Source organism: Cervus canadensis, chromosome 21 (assembly GCF_019320065.1).
Source record: "Cervus canadensis isolate Bull #8, Minnesota chromosome 21, ASM1932006v1, whole genome shotgun sequence".
Taxonomy (NCBI): Eukaryota; Metazoa; Chordata; class Mammalia; order Artiodactyla; family Cervidae; genus Cervus; species Cervus canadensis.
In genome coordinates this window covers 11,303,614-11,316,607 of record NC_057406.1, presented here as the reverse complement: position 1 = coordinate 11,316,607, position 12,994 = coordinate 11,303,614, and the positions used below count along the sequence as shown (strand labels likewise).

General features: G+C 55.0%; 1 protein-coding gene across 1 annotated transcript in view; it reads right to left on the bottom strand.

Annotated features, from left to right (window-relative positions):
* Positions 1-12,994, bottom strand: part of CACNA2D4 (calcium voltage-gated channel auxiliary subunit alpha2delta 4) — a 64,937-nt gene that overhangs the window by 28,648 nt on the left and 23,295 nt on the right. The window contains exons 20-26 of the mRNA XM_043439899.1: positions 12,347-12,414; positions 11,868-11,913; positions 11,686-11,783; positions 10,243-10,336; positions 5,210-5,305; positions 4,114-4,241; positions 900-980 (exon numbers count right to left, since the gene is read on the bottom strand). Coding sequence (XP_043295834.1) covers positions 900-980; positions 4,114-4,241; positions 5,210-5,305; positions 10,243-10,336; positions 11,686-11,783; positions 11,868-11,913; positions 12,347-12,414 — 611 coding nt within the window. The remainder of the gene's footprint in view (positions 1-899; positions 981-4,113; positions 4,242-5,209; positions 5,306-10,242; positions 10,337-11,685; positions 11,784-11,867; positions 11,914-12,346; positions 12,415-12,994) is intronic.

Genomic DNA, 12,994 nt, shown 5'->3' with positions numbered 1-12,994 from the left:
GGTGGCACTGTGCCCTCGCTGGGGCGGGCAGTCTGCCTGCCTGGTGGCTCCTGCCTGCGCTTCACCCTACACCCAGCTTGGGGGAGAAGAAGCGAGGGTCCCGACCCCCAGCGCTGGCCCCCAACAGCTGCGGAGTCCCCCATAAGGCAGGTGCCCAACCCCAGCACTCAGTGGTGAGACCCCGAGGGCCTGGCAAGTCTGAGCCTTGGAGGTTGGATGCAGGACCCTCATCACACAGGCCTCAAGGCTCTTGGACAACGGTCAAAGGAGCCAAGGACTTTCCTAGGCTCCAAGAAGCTGGGGCAGCCTAGGAGTCTCCCTGGGCGCTCTCGCGGATTCTGTCGCCAATTGCAACACAGGGTTCTGATCCCACACCTTCAAGAGGTGATCTGAGCTCAAATTCTAGTTCATTAACTATTAGCTGTGAGGCTTTGGGCAAATGATGTTTCTGGGTCTCAGTTTCCTCATCTGTAAAATGGAGCCAAACCAGATCACCCCAGGGCTGGATGAGAAGGGGCTTGGGAACACTGGACTTGCCTAGGGGCTTGGACTTCAGGGTCCGAGTCATAAGCCCCCTCTTCCCTTTGGTGGACAGTGGGGGTGGGAACAGCACACAGAGGGTGGGAAGGAGGTCTGGGTGGTCTCTGTCCTGCGTGACCTTGAGCAGATCTCTTCACCTCTCTGGGCTTCACTTTATGCATGAATACTGTTAGATCTGAGGCGTCACGGTTTTATAAACAAAATGACTGAGGAAGACTCTCCTCACTCCCTGGTCCCCCATTTTATTTGTACAGACTGTGGCCTTGCAGACCACACGCAGGGCCTCCTGCAACACCTGAGCCTTGCTCTCAACTCTGTCTCCCCGCCGCCCGGGCTTGTGGCCCTGGGGCAGCCCCTACCTGCAGCGATGGCCGTCCTGTTGTCCACGCTCACGGCTACAGCTGTGCTCACCGTCACCACCGCAGGCTCGCCGGGACTTTCTGGGGGGACAAATTGCCAAGTCACATTTTCAGCACCTGAGGAGGAGCTGAGGGTGGGGCGGGCAGGGGAGCCCGGTAAACACCATGTTCCCCAAGAGAATGAGGGGCTTCCAGGGGACTGCCTGGTACTACGAAACTCTGTTTTTGTTGAGTGTCTCCTACATGTGCCCTAAAGGCGGGGTGCCGCCCACCTCTCTGTGCAGCTCTGAAGCTGCCAGGTGGTCCCTGCCCCTCTGAACGGTGTAGCATCGCCAGGTCCCCAACTGCAGACTGGCCTGCTTGCAGCTGCCCGCTGGAGCTCAGGGATCCCGCTGGAGCCCACCCAGGGACTCTTGTGGCATCTCAGTGCCCTATTGAGTGGGAGGTGGAGTGTGTTCCCCGACAAGGTGCTGGCTGACCCTGGGTTGTCCTTCATCAGTCACGTGAGTCAAGGTGACAATGACAGCCCCTTCGGGAAGCCAGATGCCAGGGCTGCATGGGGCCCAGAAGGCCGGCTGGCGTCTGACACATCCACGGAGCCCCCATAAACTCTGGGGGCCTCCACGTCACTGCCCGCCTGGCAGCTGTGCTCTGGGGACTCGGCCAGGCTCCGGGGCCCACCTGGAGGTGCAGCCCCAGCTCCAAAGAGAGCCAGGTTGCTAGGCGCGGCACCAGCTTGAGCTCTGCATCCGCACAGAGCTTCTGCACTGAGGGGTGTGGACAAGCGCACCCGTGGCTCCTGGACTTCATGTCCCTGGACCTGCTCTTCAGGGTGCTCTTGTCCACGGGGTCAAGTTCCTCACTAAAATTCCCAAGAAAGACGTACAGTTTTATCATGTGCTCTCCTGTTAGAATGTATTTCATCAGACACTGCTAGAAACAAATAGGTCATGAGACTCCTAGTGTCAGCCGTGAGGAAATTTAAATCAACCACTGGTTTCTCCTATTTGCTGTTTCCATGCCAGCACCACCCATCACACCTTGCTGGGACCAAGTATCTCAACTGAAACAGAAAATAACTCTGATTCTAGGAACTGACTCTATGGAAGGTTGTCATGGGGTCTAGGAATTTGCTATGAGGAAGACACAAGGGAACACATGTCTCTGCATGGGTGACCCTTTCTCTCCCTCCCTTTTTCTAAAACGGAAGCCGGCTTCCCTCACTTGCTTCTAGAAATGTCTGGAGGATACTGATGGGGTACCCCCGTAGTGTCCCCCGGCTGCAGTCTGCTTCCAGGATAGACTCACTGTATGTTCTCCACGGGCTTGGAAGGGGACACCTGTGTGAGGGGTGGGGCCCTGATGACATGGTCTCTGGGGATGTTGAGGGTCTTAGCACCTGGGTCATCGGGCAGCTACCCAGCCCCACACCTGGCTGCATGAGCCAGCTACCAGGGGGTGGAGACAGGGCCTGGGGCTGGCCCCAGCAGGGGGGCTGTGGGTACGGAGGCCACAGGCCCGAGCCGCCAGGGCTCTGGCGAGACCCTGCTCCGTGCTGGCAGTCTTAGCACCAACTGCAAGAGACAGCTCAGCTCGGGCCGGGCTTGCTCCAGGGCCAGGCGGAGGGCTGAGAGTCAGCCTGGGGAGGCGAGCCTCCCCTCACCCTACAGCTGAACCCCTCCCACCTCCTCGGGGTCACCCATTAAACCAGTTGTTTTCTGTCTCTGCAGTGGGGGGTGGGGAATGTATGCAGGTCCCCTTGCTGGTCCCCAACTCTCCCTCCTTGCCTTGCACTCAGCTCTGCCCACTGCCCTCCTGCCCACCACCCCCCTCTCTTCAAAGCTACCAGCAGGCTCATTCTGGTGACAGTGTGGGCAGGAGGGAGCCTGTCATCCTGGGGGGGGCAGGGTGTCACCCCAGAACCTCTGAGGACCTCATGGACCTCCTAGACATACGGGGAGGAGGAGGTGCCCCTGAGGCTTGGGCTCCATGTGGGAAGAGGCTTCTCGTGGGCGCATGCTGGGGTCACAGCCTCCCTCCTCTCCCCACCACCGCCTTACACACAGTGAAGTGTGGTGAGAGCCTGGCCCTGTGCCCCCCTCCCCCCAACTGTGTGGTCCTGGTGAGCCTCAGACTCTCCCTGTGTAAGAAGAGGCCATGCACACCAGATGAGCTACGTGTGGATAAGCGTTCAGTAACGCGATCAGAGGTTGGACGGGAAGGCATCTGCAGGGTGGCCGTGGGAGGGGCCTGGGCCTCCCCCGCCCTCAGCTCAGTTGGGGGTGGCTCTCGCTGGGCTGCCTGAGGGTGGTTGTGGTGGCGGTGGTGGACAGGCACCTTGGAGGGAGGACAAGCCTCCACCCCGAGTTGACCCTCAGCCGCCCTCCTCTCCTTCCTCCACTCCTGTCCCCTCAGCTCACTCGGCCTGATGGACGTGATACTTCCAGGCCCTCTTGCTCACTGTGCAGGCTCAGAGCCCCAGAGGGGACTCGTGGACCCTCTCTGGACCACAGGCTCTTCAAGTGTGAATTGAGAGAGTAATGTTTTGTGCTTCTGGGGTCCAGGCTGTCCTGAACATTGTGCAGCTTGCTTGGGGCTCTGTTGAAGCTGCTTGGCTTCTTTTCTGGGCCAACTCTTGCAGTGGGGGCTGGGTTAGGGGTTGGGGGCTGCAGCTCTGAACCCACCGCTGCAGCCCTTGGACTAGCAGGCCTGTGTTGGCTGGGGCCTGAGGCCCATTCTCCACCCTCCTCAGGCCCTTCAGCCCTCGATGACCTGGCAGCCGGGAGGCACCCTGTTATTACTGGGAGTGGCCATGGGGCTGGCCAGGTCTCAGGGTTGCCCTCTTGGGAGATGCCAACAGCCCAGACCTCTCATCCCCACTGTGGAATAAAGTCTATTCCTTTCATGGTATGAACATCTGTCAGAGACACTCAGAGGTTTAGAAATAGAAAATTCTTAGAGGCCAACTGTCCCAATAGCCTCTTATGCAGAATCTGGGCTGGAATCCAGCACTCTGACTTTTGGGTCAAACCTCTCTCCTTTGTTCTAGCTGAACTTTTAAATGGCATTGTTGACTGATGACCAGGGAATGAAATGACCTTCCCTGGGTGCAGGTGAAGGCCAGTGGGGAGTGGACCCCGAGGTCTGGATGGTTGTCTTGTATTCCTGGGGGGAGAGGGGATGCCCTGGCCATGGAGCTCTGGGAGTGGCTTACCTGGTCCTTCTGCTGAGCGGAGGTTGAAGACCATGCTGCCAGGAGGATGCTCGGCGGCCTGGCGGTACCACAGAGGGAAGTGGTCCAGGGTGAACATGCTGTCCTCATCTGCCGGAGTCAGGAACTTCCTGCAAGGACAAAGACCTGGCACATCCCCTAGATCTGGGAGCATGGTCTTCCCTGTCTTCTTGTTCTTACAAGGTCACCGTGGCCGGGCCAGGGGAATGACTCCCCTCTGCCTTGGCGGAGGTATAGTCAGGAAAGATTAACCCCTGAGTGGGCATTGTCCCAGATGACACTCCCTGGCAATTCCCGCCTTTTCCAGAATCAGATGCTGGTGCACCAGCAGGCACACTGTAGGAAGAGCGGGGGTTCTGCCTAATGAAAGACCTTCATCTTCCTGTAAACTCTTTGTGTTTCTTCTGGATAGACACCCTAATTCTTCTGTTGGGCTAATTAGCGTGTCTGCGGGAGGAAACCGTATAGTCACAGAGGGGCATATGCAGTCAGTCGTGTCTGACTCTGCTCTTTACGACACGCTGGCGGGCTGGTCCTAGGTGGGCTGGGATTCGCCCGGAATTCAGGCTTTGCTAGGAGTGGGGCTCCTCAGACTCAGCACCGTGGACGTTTGGGGCAGACACGGTCGCGGGCCGCCCCCTGCACTGTGGGTGCACAGCCGCAGCCCTGGTCTCTACCCGCTGGATGCTGGTAGAAAGCCCCTCTCCCCCAGCTGTGACAACAGAAATGTCTCTGGACATTGCCCGGTGAACCTGGGGTAGGAATGGGAGGCAGAATCATGGGCTCAGGGCAGGGGAGTGTTGTCAACAAGGATGGCATGGCCAGATCCAGCCGGCCACTCAGAGACCCATCCCAGTGGGAGCCCACGTCTGCTCCCCTCTTGGGGTGACTGTCTCCCTCCTCTGCTGGGGACCTGTCCAGGATGGTCTGAGCCTGGGTGGCAGGTGGGCTTCTCTGGCTCCCCAGTCTGTAGGCCCCAACCCTTTTTTCCCCCGCACTCCTGGAGTCCAGCATCAGTCTGCTCACTAACTACAGCGACACCCCAGGGACTCTTCTCCCGGTGCCCGGCGGCACTCACTTGTCAGAGACCTTCTCGGAGCCCACAAACAGGCTGCTTCTGAGGAGGCCGGCCCGGGTGCCCAGGAAGGCCATGTCCACCACTTGCTCGGACTCACTGTGGGCAGACAAAGCAGGTGTCATCACACTGGGCCAGGGTGGGTGCCAGGGAGGACCCACAGGCCCCTCCTAGAGCCAGGCCCTGTGGCTGGTCTCTTGGGGGCTGCAGGGCACTGGCTTTTACTGTTGTGAGATCCCTGAGCATCACCGGCCCTTGCTTGGGGTCCCCTGGGCCTCAACCCACTGCATGCACTCAGCTTTGGGGCGGCGGTTGGCTCTGGCAGACAGAAAGAACTCAGGAAGGGAGGTTTTAGCCCCAGGACATAAGGAAAGTAACTTCTCATACCCAGTACATGCTCAGCACCGTGTCCCATGAAGCTGGTTTCATATATCTGCCTTATTCCTGAGATTGGGAAGGCGCAGACTTCCACGTCTACCCAGAGAAATCCGGGTGGACCAACAAGATCTGGGGAGGGCCCGCGGGCTGGAGGGCCCTGCGCCTTCTCACAGGCCCAGAGCGGCCCTATGGGGACCATGCCACACAGGAGGTCGTCACCTTTTAAAAAATGTCAGCTGTTTTTTAAAAACTTACCTTTTATTTTTTGGCCACATTGTGCAGCATATGGGATCCTACATTGACAAGCGTTCAAACCCATGTCCCCTGCATTGGAAGTGCGGAAGCTTAACGACTGGACCACCAGGGAAGTGCCAGATTTCAGCTTTACTGATGTATAACTGATATAAAATTGTAAGGTAGTTTAAGCATGTATCATGGTGATTTGATATATGTATCTATTGTGAAAGGATTCCCTCCATTGTGTGTGCATATGTGTGTGTGTATGTGTGTGTGTGCGTGTGTGAACATTTACATTCCACTTTCTTAGCTCATGTTAGTTACAAAACCCAGTGTTCTGAATAGAATCACCACCCTTAGTCCTTACTCATCTTACAGCTGAAGGTCTGTGCCCTTCCCCCGTCTCCACCCCCACCATCCCTCCAGCCCGCAGCAATTACCTTTTCACTGTTTCTGAGTTAGTTACCTTTTTAAAAAAGATTCCATGTGTAAGTGATACTACACAGTATTCGTGTGTCTCTGTCTGGCTTATTTCATTTAACATAATGCCCTCTGGGTTCATCCATGCCATTGCAAATGGCAAGATTTCCTTCTTCTTAAAGGCCGAGTAACAGTCCATTGAGTACATACACCACATCTCCTCTCGATCCGTTCAACCTGATCCTCAGGTTGTTTCCATGTCTTGGCTGCTGCGAACAGGAGCATGTAGACATCTCTTCAGTAGTCTGTCTTTGTTTCCTTTGGATAAATACCCAGAAGCGGGATTTCTGGATCATGTGATAGTGCTGTTTAAATTTTTGGAGGAAGCTTCACATTATTTTCCACAGTGGCAAAATCAGTTTACATTCCCACTAACTGTGCACAATGGTTTCCTTTTCTCCATATCCTCACAAACACTTGTTATTACTTGTCTTTTTTATAATAGCCATCTTCCAAAGATGATCGAGTTTTTTTTCTCTAGTATTACAGTGAACCCAGGACTTTAACGTGTTTACTGTGTTCTGATCCACGGCTGTTGTTATCACATCTGCTGCCTCTCGTCTGGTGAGTCCACCCATGCTGTCCGACTGCCCCTCGTCTGGCCGGTGAGAGCCTCTTCAGTTTGTCCCCAATGTCCTGTTAGCACTACCTCCTTAGTCTTTACTGACTTGCACCTGGGATGACGAGATGCTCCCGGCTCATTCTGCCCACCCCTGCCCCAGTCCTGGAAGCAGACACTTCTCTAGGGGTCACTGGCTCATTTCAGTGAGGGCTTCTTAGAGTGGACATTGAAGCTCCACATGGTTGGGTCTGGGGTGCTCATTGAGGTTGGTCCTTTCAGCGGACAAGGATCTCCTCTTTGTTTCTTTCAGGGAAAATACATCGTGAGTTCATCAATATTTCCAATCCATATTTAGTGTTCCATCTAAACTTCTTTGATTTAAAAAATATGCACCGTGGGGCTTCCCTGATGGTCCAGTGGTTAAGACTTCATCTTCCATTGCAGGGGCTGCAGGTTTGATCTCTAGTCAGAGAGCTAAGATCCCACATGCCTCGGGGCCAAAAAACCAAAACACAAAAAACAGAAGCAATATTGTAACAAATTCAGTAAAGACTTTAAAAAGGGTCCACATCGAAAAAAGCTTAAAAAATGTTTGTGCCTCTTTTCTCGCCCGCTAAAAATCTTGTTCCTAACGACATTAGCAACACTATTTGCTCTGTCTATCCATGTAGTTTGGAATAACGGTGCCAATAAATATAGTTTCTAGAAGTATGCTTAATGGAACACAGTTTTTAAGATTTTCATTTTATTGAGTGTTTACAGTTCCATGTTTTCAAGTCCCTCGACAGAAGTCCCTGTTGTGTGGTTATTGATTCATAACCAGGTTTATTTCACTTGCTTTCAAATTTTCAGCGTTTATTTTTTAAATTTAATTTCATTTTATAGTGACATGATTTACACAGTCCCAGAGTCAAATATGCAAAGTAAGACACATTCAGAAGAATCTGTTTCTGTCTCCATCCCTCTGTTCCTTCATTCTTTTTAGTAAGCTTTTTGCTTGCTTGTTTATTGTTCCATTAAAAGTATGTGAGCATATATATGTAAGCACGCGCACGTGCATGTTTCTATATGGAGTTCGATGTAATCCCAGTTGTCGGTTTTTGCTTTTGTTGTGCTTGCCTGCGGAGACAGATCTAGAAAGATCGTGTCAGGACTGATGTCTGGGCTTCCCTGGTGACTCAGTGGTAAAGAATCCGCCTGCCAGTCCAGGAGACATGGGTTCGATCCCCGATCCAGGAAGTTTCCATACACTGTGGGGCAACTAAGCCTGTGCTCCACGGCTGTTGAGCCTGTGCTCCAGAGCCCGGCAGCCACAACTACTGAAGCCTGAGCACCCTAGAGCACAAGGGAGGCCACCACCATGGGAAGCCCTGAGCACCATAAACGGAGAGCAGCCCCCTCTCTCCGCAACCAGAGGAAAGCCCGCGCAGCAGCGGAGACCCAGTTTATCCAAAAATAAATAAATAAATACCATTATTATTATTTTTTTTAAAGGCTGATGTCAAGAAGCACACTGCCTATGTTTTCTTCCAGGAGTTTTATGGTTCCAGGTCTTATATTTAAGTCTTTAATGCATTCTAAGTTGATTTTTGTTTATGGTGTGAGACAGTGGTCTATCATTTCTTTTCTTTTCTTTCTTTTTTTTTTGTGTGTGTGGCTGTCTGGTTTTCCCGACACCATTTGTTAAAGAATCTATCCTTTCTCCAGTGTATATTATTTGCTCCTTTGTCAAGTTGGAGTTATCCACGTATTTCTGGGCTCTCAATTCCATTCCATTGATCCATGTCTGTTTTTCTGCCAATACCATGCTCTTTTGATTACCCCAGGTCATCTTTCCTGATGCACTCCCTAGTTAAGAATATTTGCTCCTCAATGTCCCCCCGACATTAAAAACATCAGCTAATTTCTGAACTTGGAAACATAAAGACTGTGCCTCTTCTCACCAAACCCAATGACCACCTCCACCCCCACCCCCCCGCCCCATGGTAGAAGGCAGGACAGTATAGGGTGCCAAGAGTCCAGACTCTGATAACAGGCTGTCTAGTTTTGACTCTGGCTCTGCCACTAATGAGGCAAATGACCTTGGGCAAGTTGCTTATCTCACTCAGCCTTGGTTTCCTCATCTGTATAATGGGGATAATGAAAGGATCTATTTTGTCAGGTTGTTGTGAGGATCAAATGGTTTCATGTACACTCAGTACTTGGAACAGCACTGGCCCACCGTATTCTTCATTCTTTAGTTTCATTTAACTTTGAATAAGTAACACAGGGCTTCCCAGGTGGCTCAGATGGTAAAGTAATCTGCCTGCCAATGCAGGAGATGGGGGCTCAATCCCCGGGTCAGGAAGATCTCCTGGAGGAGGGCGTGGCAACTCACTCCAGTTATTCTTGTCTAAAGAATCCCAAGGACAGAGGAGCCTGGTGGGCTACAGTCCATGAGGTTGCAGAGTAGGACACAACTGAGGGACTGAGCATGCACACACGTTCACATGGGCTCAACACGGTACCAAAAATTACATAGAGAAAATCTCTCTGTCCTGGGGTCAGCTGTCTGTGCTTTTACCTGGAGCAGCCAGTCCTACATAGGCTTCCACAGATTTATATATGTACACATACCCCCTCCCTATTATGTTTCTGCCCCTTTAACAGAAACAGGAGCATATCACCATGCACTGTCCAACGTCTTGCTTTTTTAATTAAGTGCTTGTTCCTGTAAGATTCTGTTGGTGTTTTCAAGAGGAAGCACTGATTATTAAATGTCTAGGAGAGGTCTGACATTGCTGGGATGTGGATGTTGACTCTTACTGTTCAAGAACGGGTGTGGCCCCTGCGTCCTTCAGCTCAGAAGTGCCTAACCCCTTCCTGGTACTCATGTGTGCACTCACACACTCACATCTGTCTCTTCTTTCCACCTTCCCGTGAGACACCAGCCCCCCAGGTGAAGAGGAGCAGAGGGAGAGAGGACTCACCGAGGTCATGTTTGTACCACACACAGCCTTGACCTCACCTGCTGGAAAGGGGGCCCCAAGGGCTTGAGCTACGCTGTCTGGGGGCACTTTGGCTGATGCCCACCCCCCAACCCTACCCCCACCAGTTGGAGCCTGGCAGGGGCTTCTGGGAGGGGTTCTGGGAACTGGGCTACGGGGTATGGTGTGGGTGTTTTCTCGGTGGAAGCTTTGCCAAGTTCCTGCTGTCCTGGGGGGCTGTGAAGGTCACGGTCTTCCCACATCTATGAGTGTGACCCTCCACTTCTTTCCACCCTCCCCTCTTCTTAGGCCAGAGGACCTGGGTGGTCTCCTGAGCTGCCCACCAGGTTGTGGGAGGCCCTGCCTTGACCCAGGGACACTGGGGGTGGGACCCCAGCCGCACCAGGACCTACTCAGAGCTGTTGAGGGCCAGCGCCGTCCAGTATGCCTCCATGGGGGCTGTGACCACCGCGTCAAACAGCGCTTCCTGCAGCAGCTCCTCGTCACCTGGGGCAAAGTCCAGAAACCACCTGCTTACTCCCCCACAATCATGTGGGCTCAGCTCCCACCCCCTACCCAGGAGCCCTGACCCTCAGGGCCTAGAGGTGCCTCAGAGAAGGTTTGAAACACTCAGAGCCCATGCTCTCTGCTGTCTCCAGAGGCCAGGGAGGCCGTGTCCTCTGTCCCGGTGTGTGGGCACAACTCAGCGATTCCCAGGCCTCTCCAGCTCTTGGCTCCGTGAAGTCAGGAGGCCTGCCTGCCAGCCACCCCTGCCTCCCTCTCCCCAAGAACTGGCCTCGGGGCCTCTGCATACCCTGGTCTGATTGTTTCCACCCTGTCTCTGCCTGGGTGGCCCTTTCTTTCCCTCCCTTCCTCTAAAACGTTTATTGATGCTTATTGAGGTGAAATCCACACAACGGACACCCTACGGATGGCATGCAACCTGGCATTTACACTTGCACAGAGACCGGCAGCCCCCCTCCACAACACCCAGTTCTCATGGCCCCGAAGGAGAGCCATGAGGCGGCTCCTTTTACCCTCAGCTTGAGTGACGCCCCTGATGAGGGCCCCCCTTCCCCACACAATACCTACTTACGGCCTCATCACCCCTGCAATGACTAGCCTACCTCAACTCAAGTGCTGGTCTTGTCACCTGGCTTCTTCCCCCAACCACAGACTCCGTAATTGCACGGCCTGGTCTGTGGTCATCAGAAGCTTCACTGATAAACACCATCACCCCCACCCCGCCTGGCTGGCTGGAGAACGTGTCTGGCACAGACTTGTGGGTGGAATGAATGAATGAATGAGGCCTTGTTGGGATGGCACAGGATGTGGCGACTTCTCCTGGCGGGACACTGATGTGGCAGGATGATCCGTACCTCTTTCTGAAGACGAAGAGGTGGGACCCCGTGGAGGGTGGTCCCGCATTCATGAAGGGACTTGGGGTTACCTGGACCCAGCTAAGGGAACACTCACGGATCACAGGCTGCAGGAGATGAGGATTTGAGGGAGCCTCACCTTGCCTGCTGGCTGGGGAGCGGGGGCGGGGGGCCCTACTTGGTGACAGGGACAGATCTGATGGGCAGGCCAGTGCCCGTTATTGTAGGCCCTTAACAGTCCCCGGGGGACAGAGGCTTAAAGGGACCCTAGTACTGCCGTTGGGACACAACTGTGCCCTTGCAGGTCTCAGAGCCCTCGTCACTGGTGTGGCCCTGGGGGGCTGGCTGTGTCCTCTCTTTCGAGGGGGTCTCTCTGGTCTCCCTGAGCCGTCTGTGAGCTCTGCAAGCATGGTACTCCAGCACCCACCCAGCCCTCCGTCCCCACGGAGTCCCGAGCTCGGGCCAGGGGACACTCACACTCCAGGGCAGGGTCCTCCTGGGTCAGGAAGCGCACCACAGCCTCCAGCTGGCTCAGCTTGCGGTGCTCTGGGTCGACATCCGTGATGCAATAGATCCTGGAAACCCAGCGGAGCCCGTTGCCCCGAGTCCCCACCGCCCCCCATCCCCGCTCTGCACCGCGCCAGCCCCCAGGTCCTCACCAGTCGCCAGCCAGGCTCAGGTCTGGGTGAAGCAGGTCGTGCAGGCCTGAAAGCAGAGTCTGTGTTTGGTCCGGGGCTCATGGACCCGGCACTCTAGAAGCAGTGTCAGGGGCCGGGAGGGCCAGCCGCATCCTGCCGGGTTCTCAGGCAGAGGTGGGCTCAGCATGGAGCCCAATGGTGTCATGGTCATGTTGCTCCCTAAATGCCTTCCATCCCAACACCTCCTGTCCGCACCCTGCCCCTTCGGATTGACCTCAAGGAAGCTTCGGCTTGCCTGGCTTCATCGTGCCCAGCTGAGCCCAGGGCCGTGAGTGTCCAGGGCCACACCCTCAGCACACGGGCCGCACCGGGACGCACAGGCCCCTCTGGCTGCACGGCCCAGCTCACAGAGCCCCGCCTGGGCTGGCCCTGCTCTGTGTCCCCGGAGAACCTAGTTTTCCTCGGAACTGAGCAGGGGTCTTGGGCACCGGCCGACCCACCTTCTTCCACTGACGTGTTCCCCAGGAGGATGTATTCTCCGTGACCTCGGGACAGCACCACCCCCAAACTGCAGGCAGAGCAGAGGACACAGGCTAGAGGTCAGCTGGGGCCTGATATGGGCCCCCCAACCTCGGACCCCCTGAGCACACAGCCTACGACAGTGAGTACACCCCGCCTGCCCCAGGCTCTCAGTGCCCCCCTCCCTGAACCCTGGCAAAGACTTCTGCTTTGTCATCAGTCTCTTTCCTGAGAAGGACCTGGACAAGAGAGGGGAAGGCCCCCTCCGCTCCCGTCCTGTTGGATTCACCCTGGACCTCCATGCTCTGAGGATGGAGAAGGGTCTCAGGGTCCCACATGTCCCGTGGTCAGGGAAGCCCCTCCCGCCTGGAGAACCCACCTCGCCTACCTCTCCCTCCTGGAAGATCATCTTTTGAGGCTTGGCTGATACCTGAACTACCTAGGGGGTTTATAGGGTCCTAGCGCCTGGGCCCCACCCCAGGAATCCCGAGTAACAAAGGAAGGACCTGGACACAATGTCACAAGTTCCTGTAGGCACCCCAGGGACCAGTTGGGACTGGGGACCACCCTTCGTGGAGCGATGCGGAATTCAGAGAGAAGGGGCCTTTGCTCCTTGCACTGTATGATGC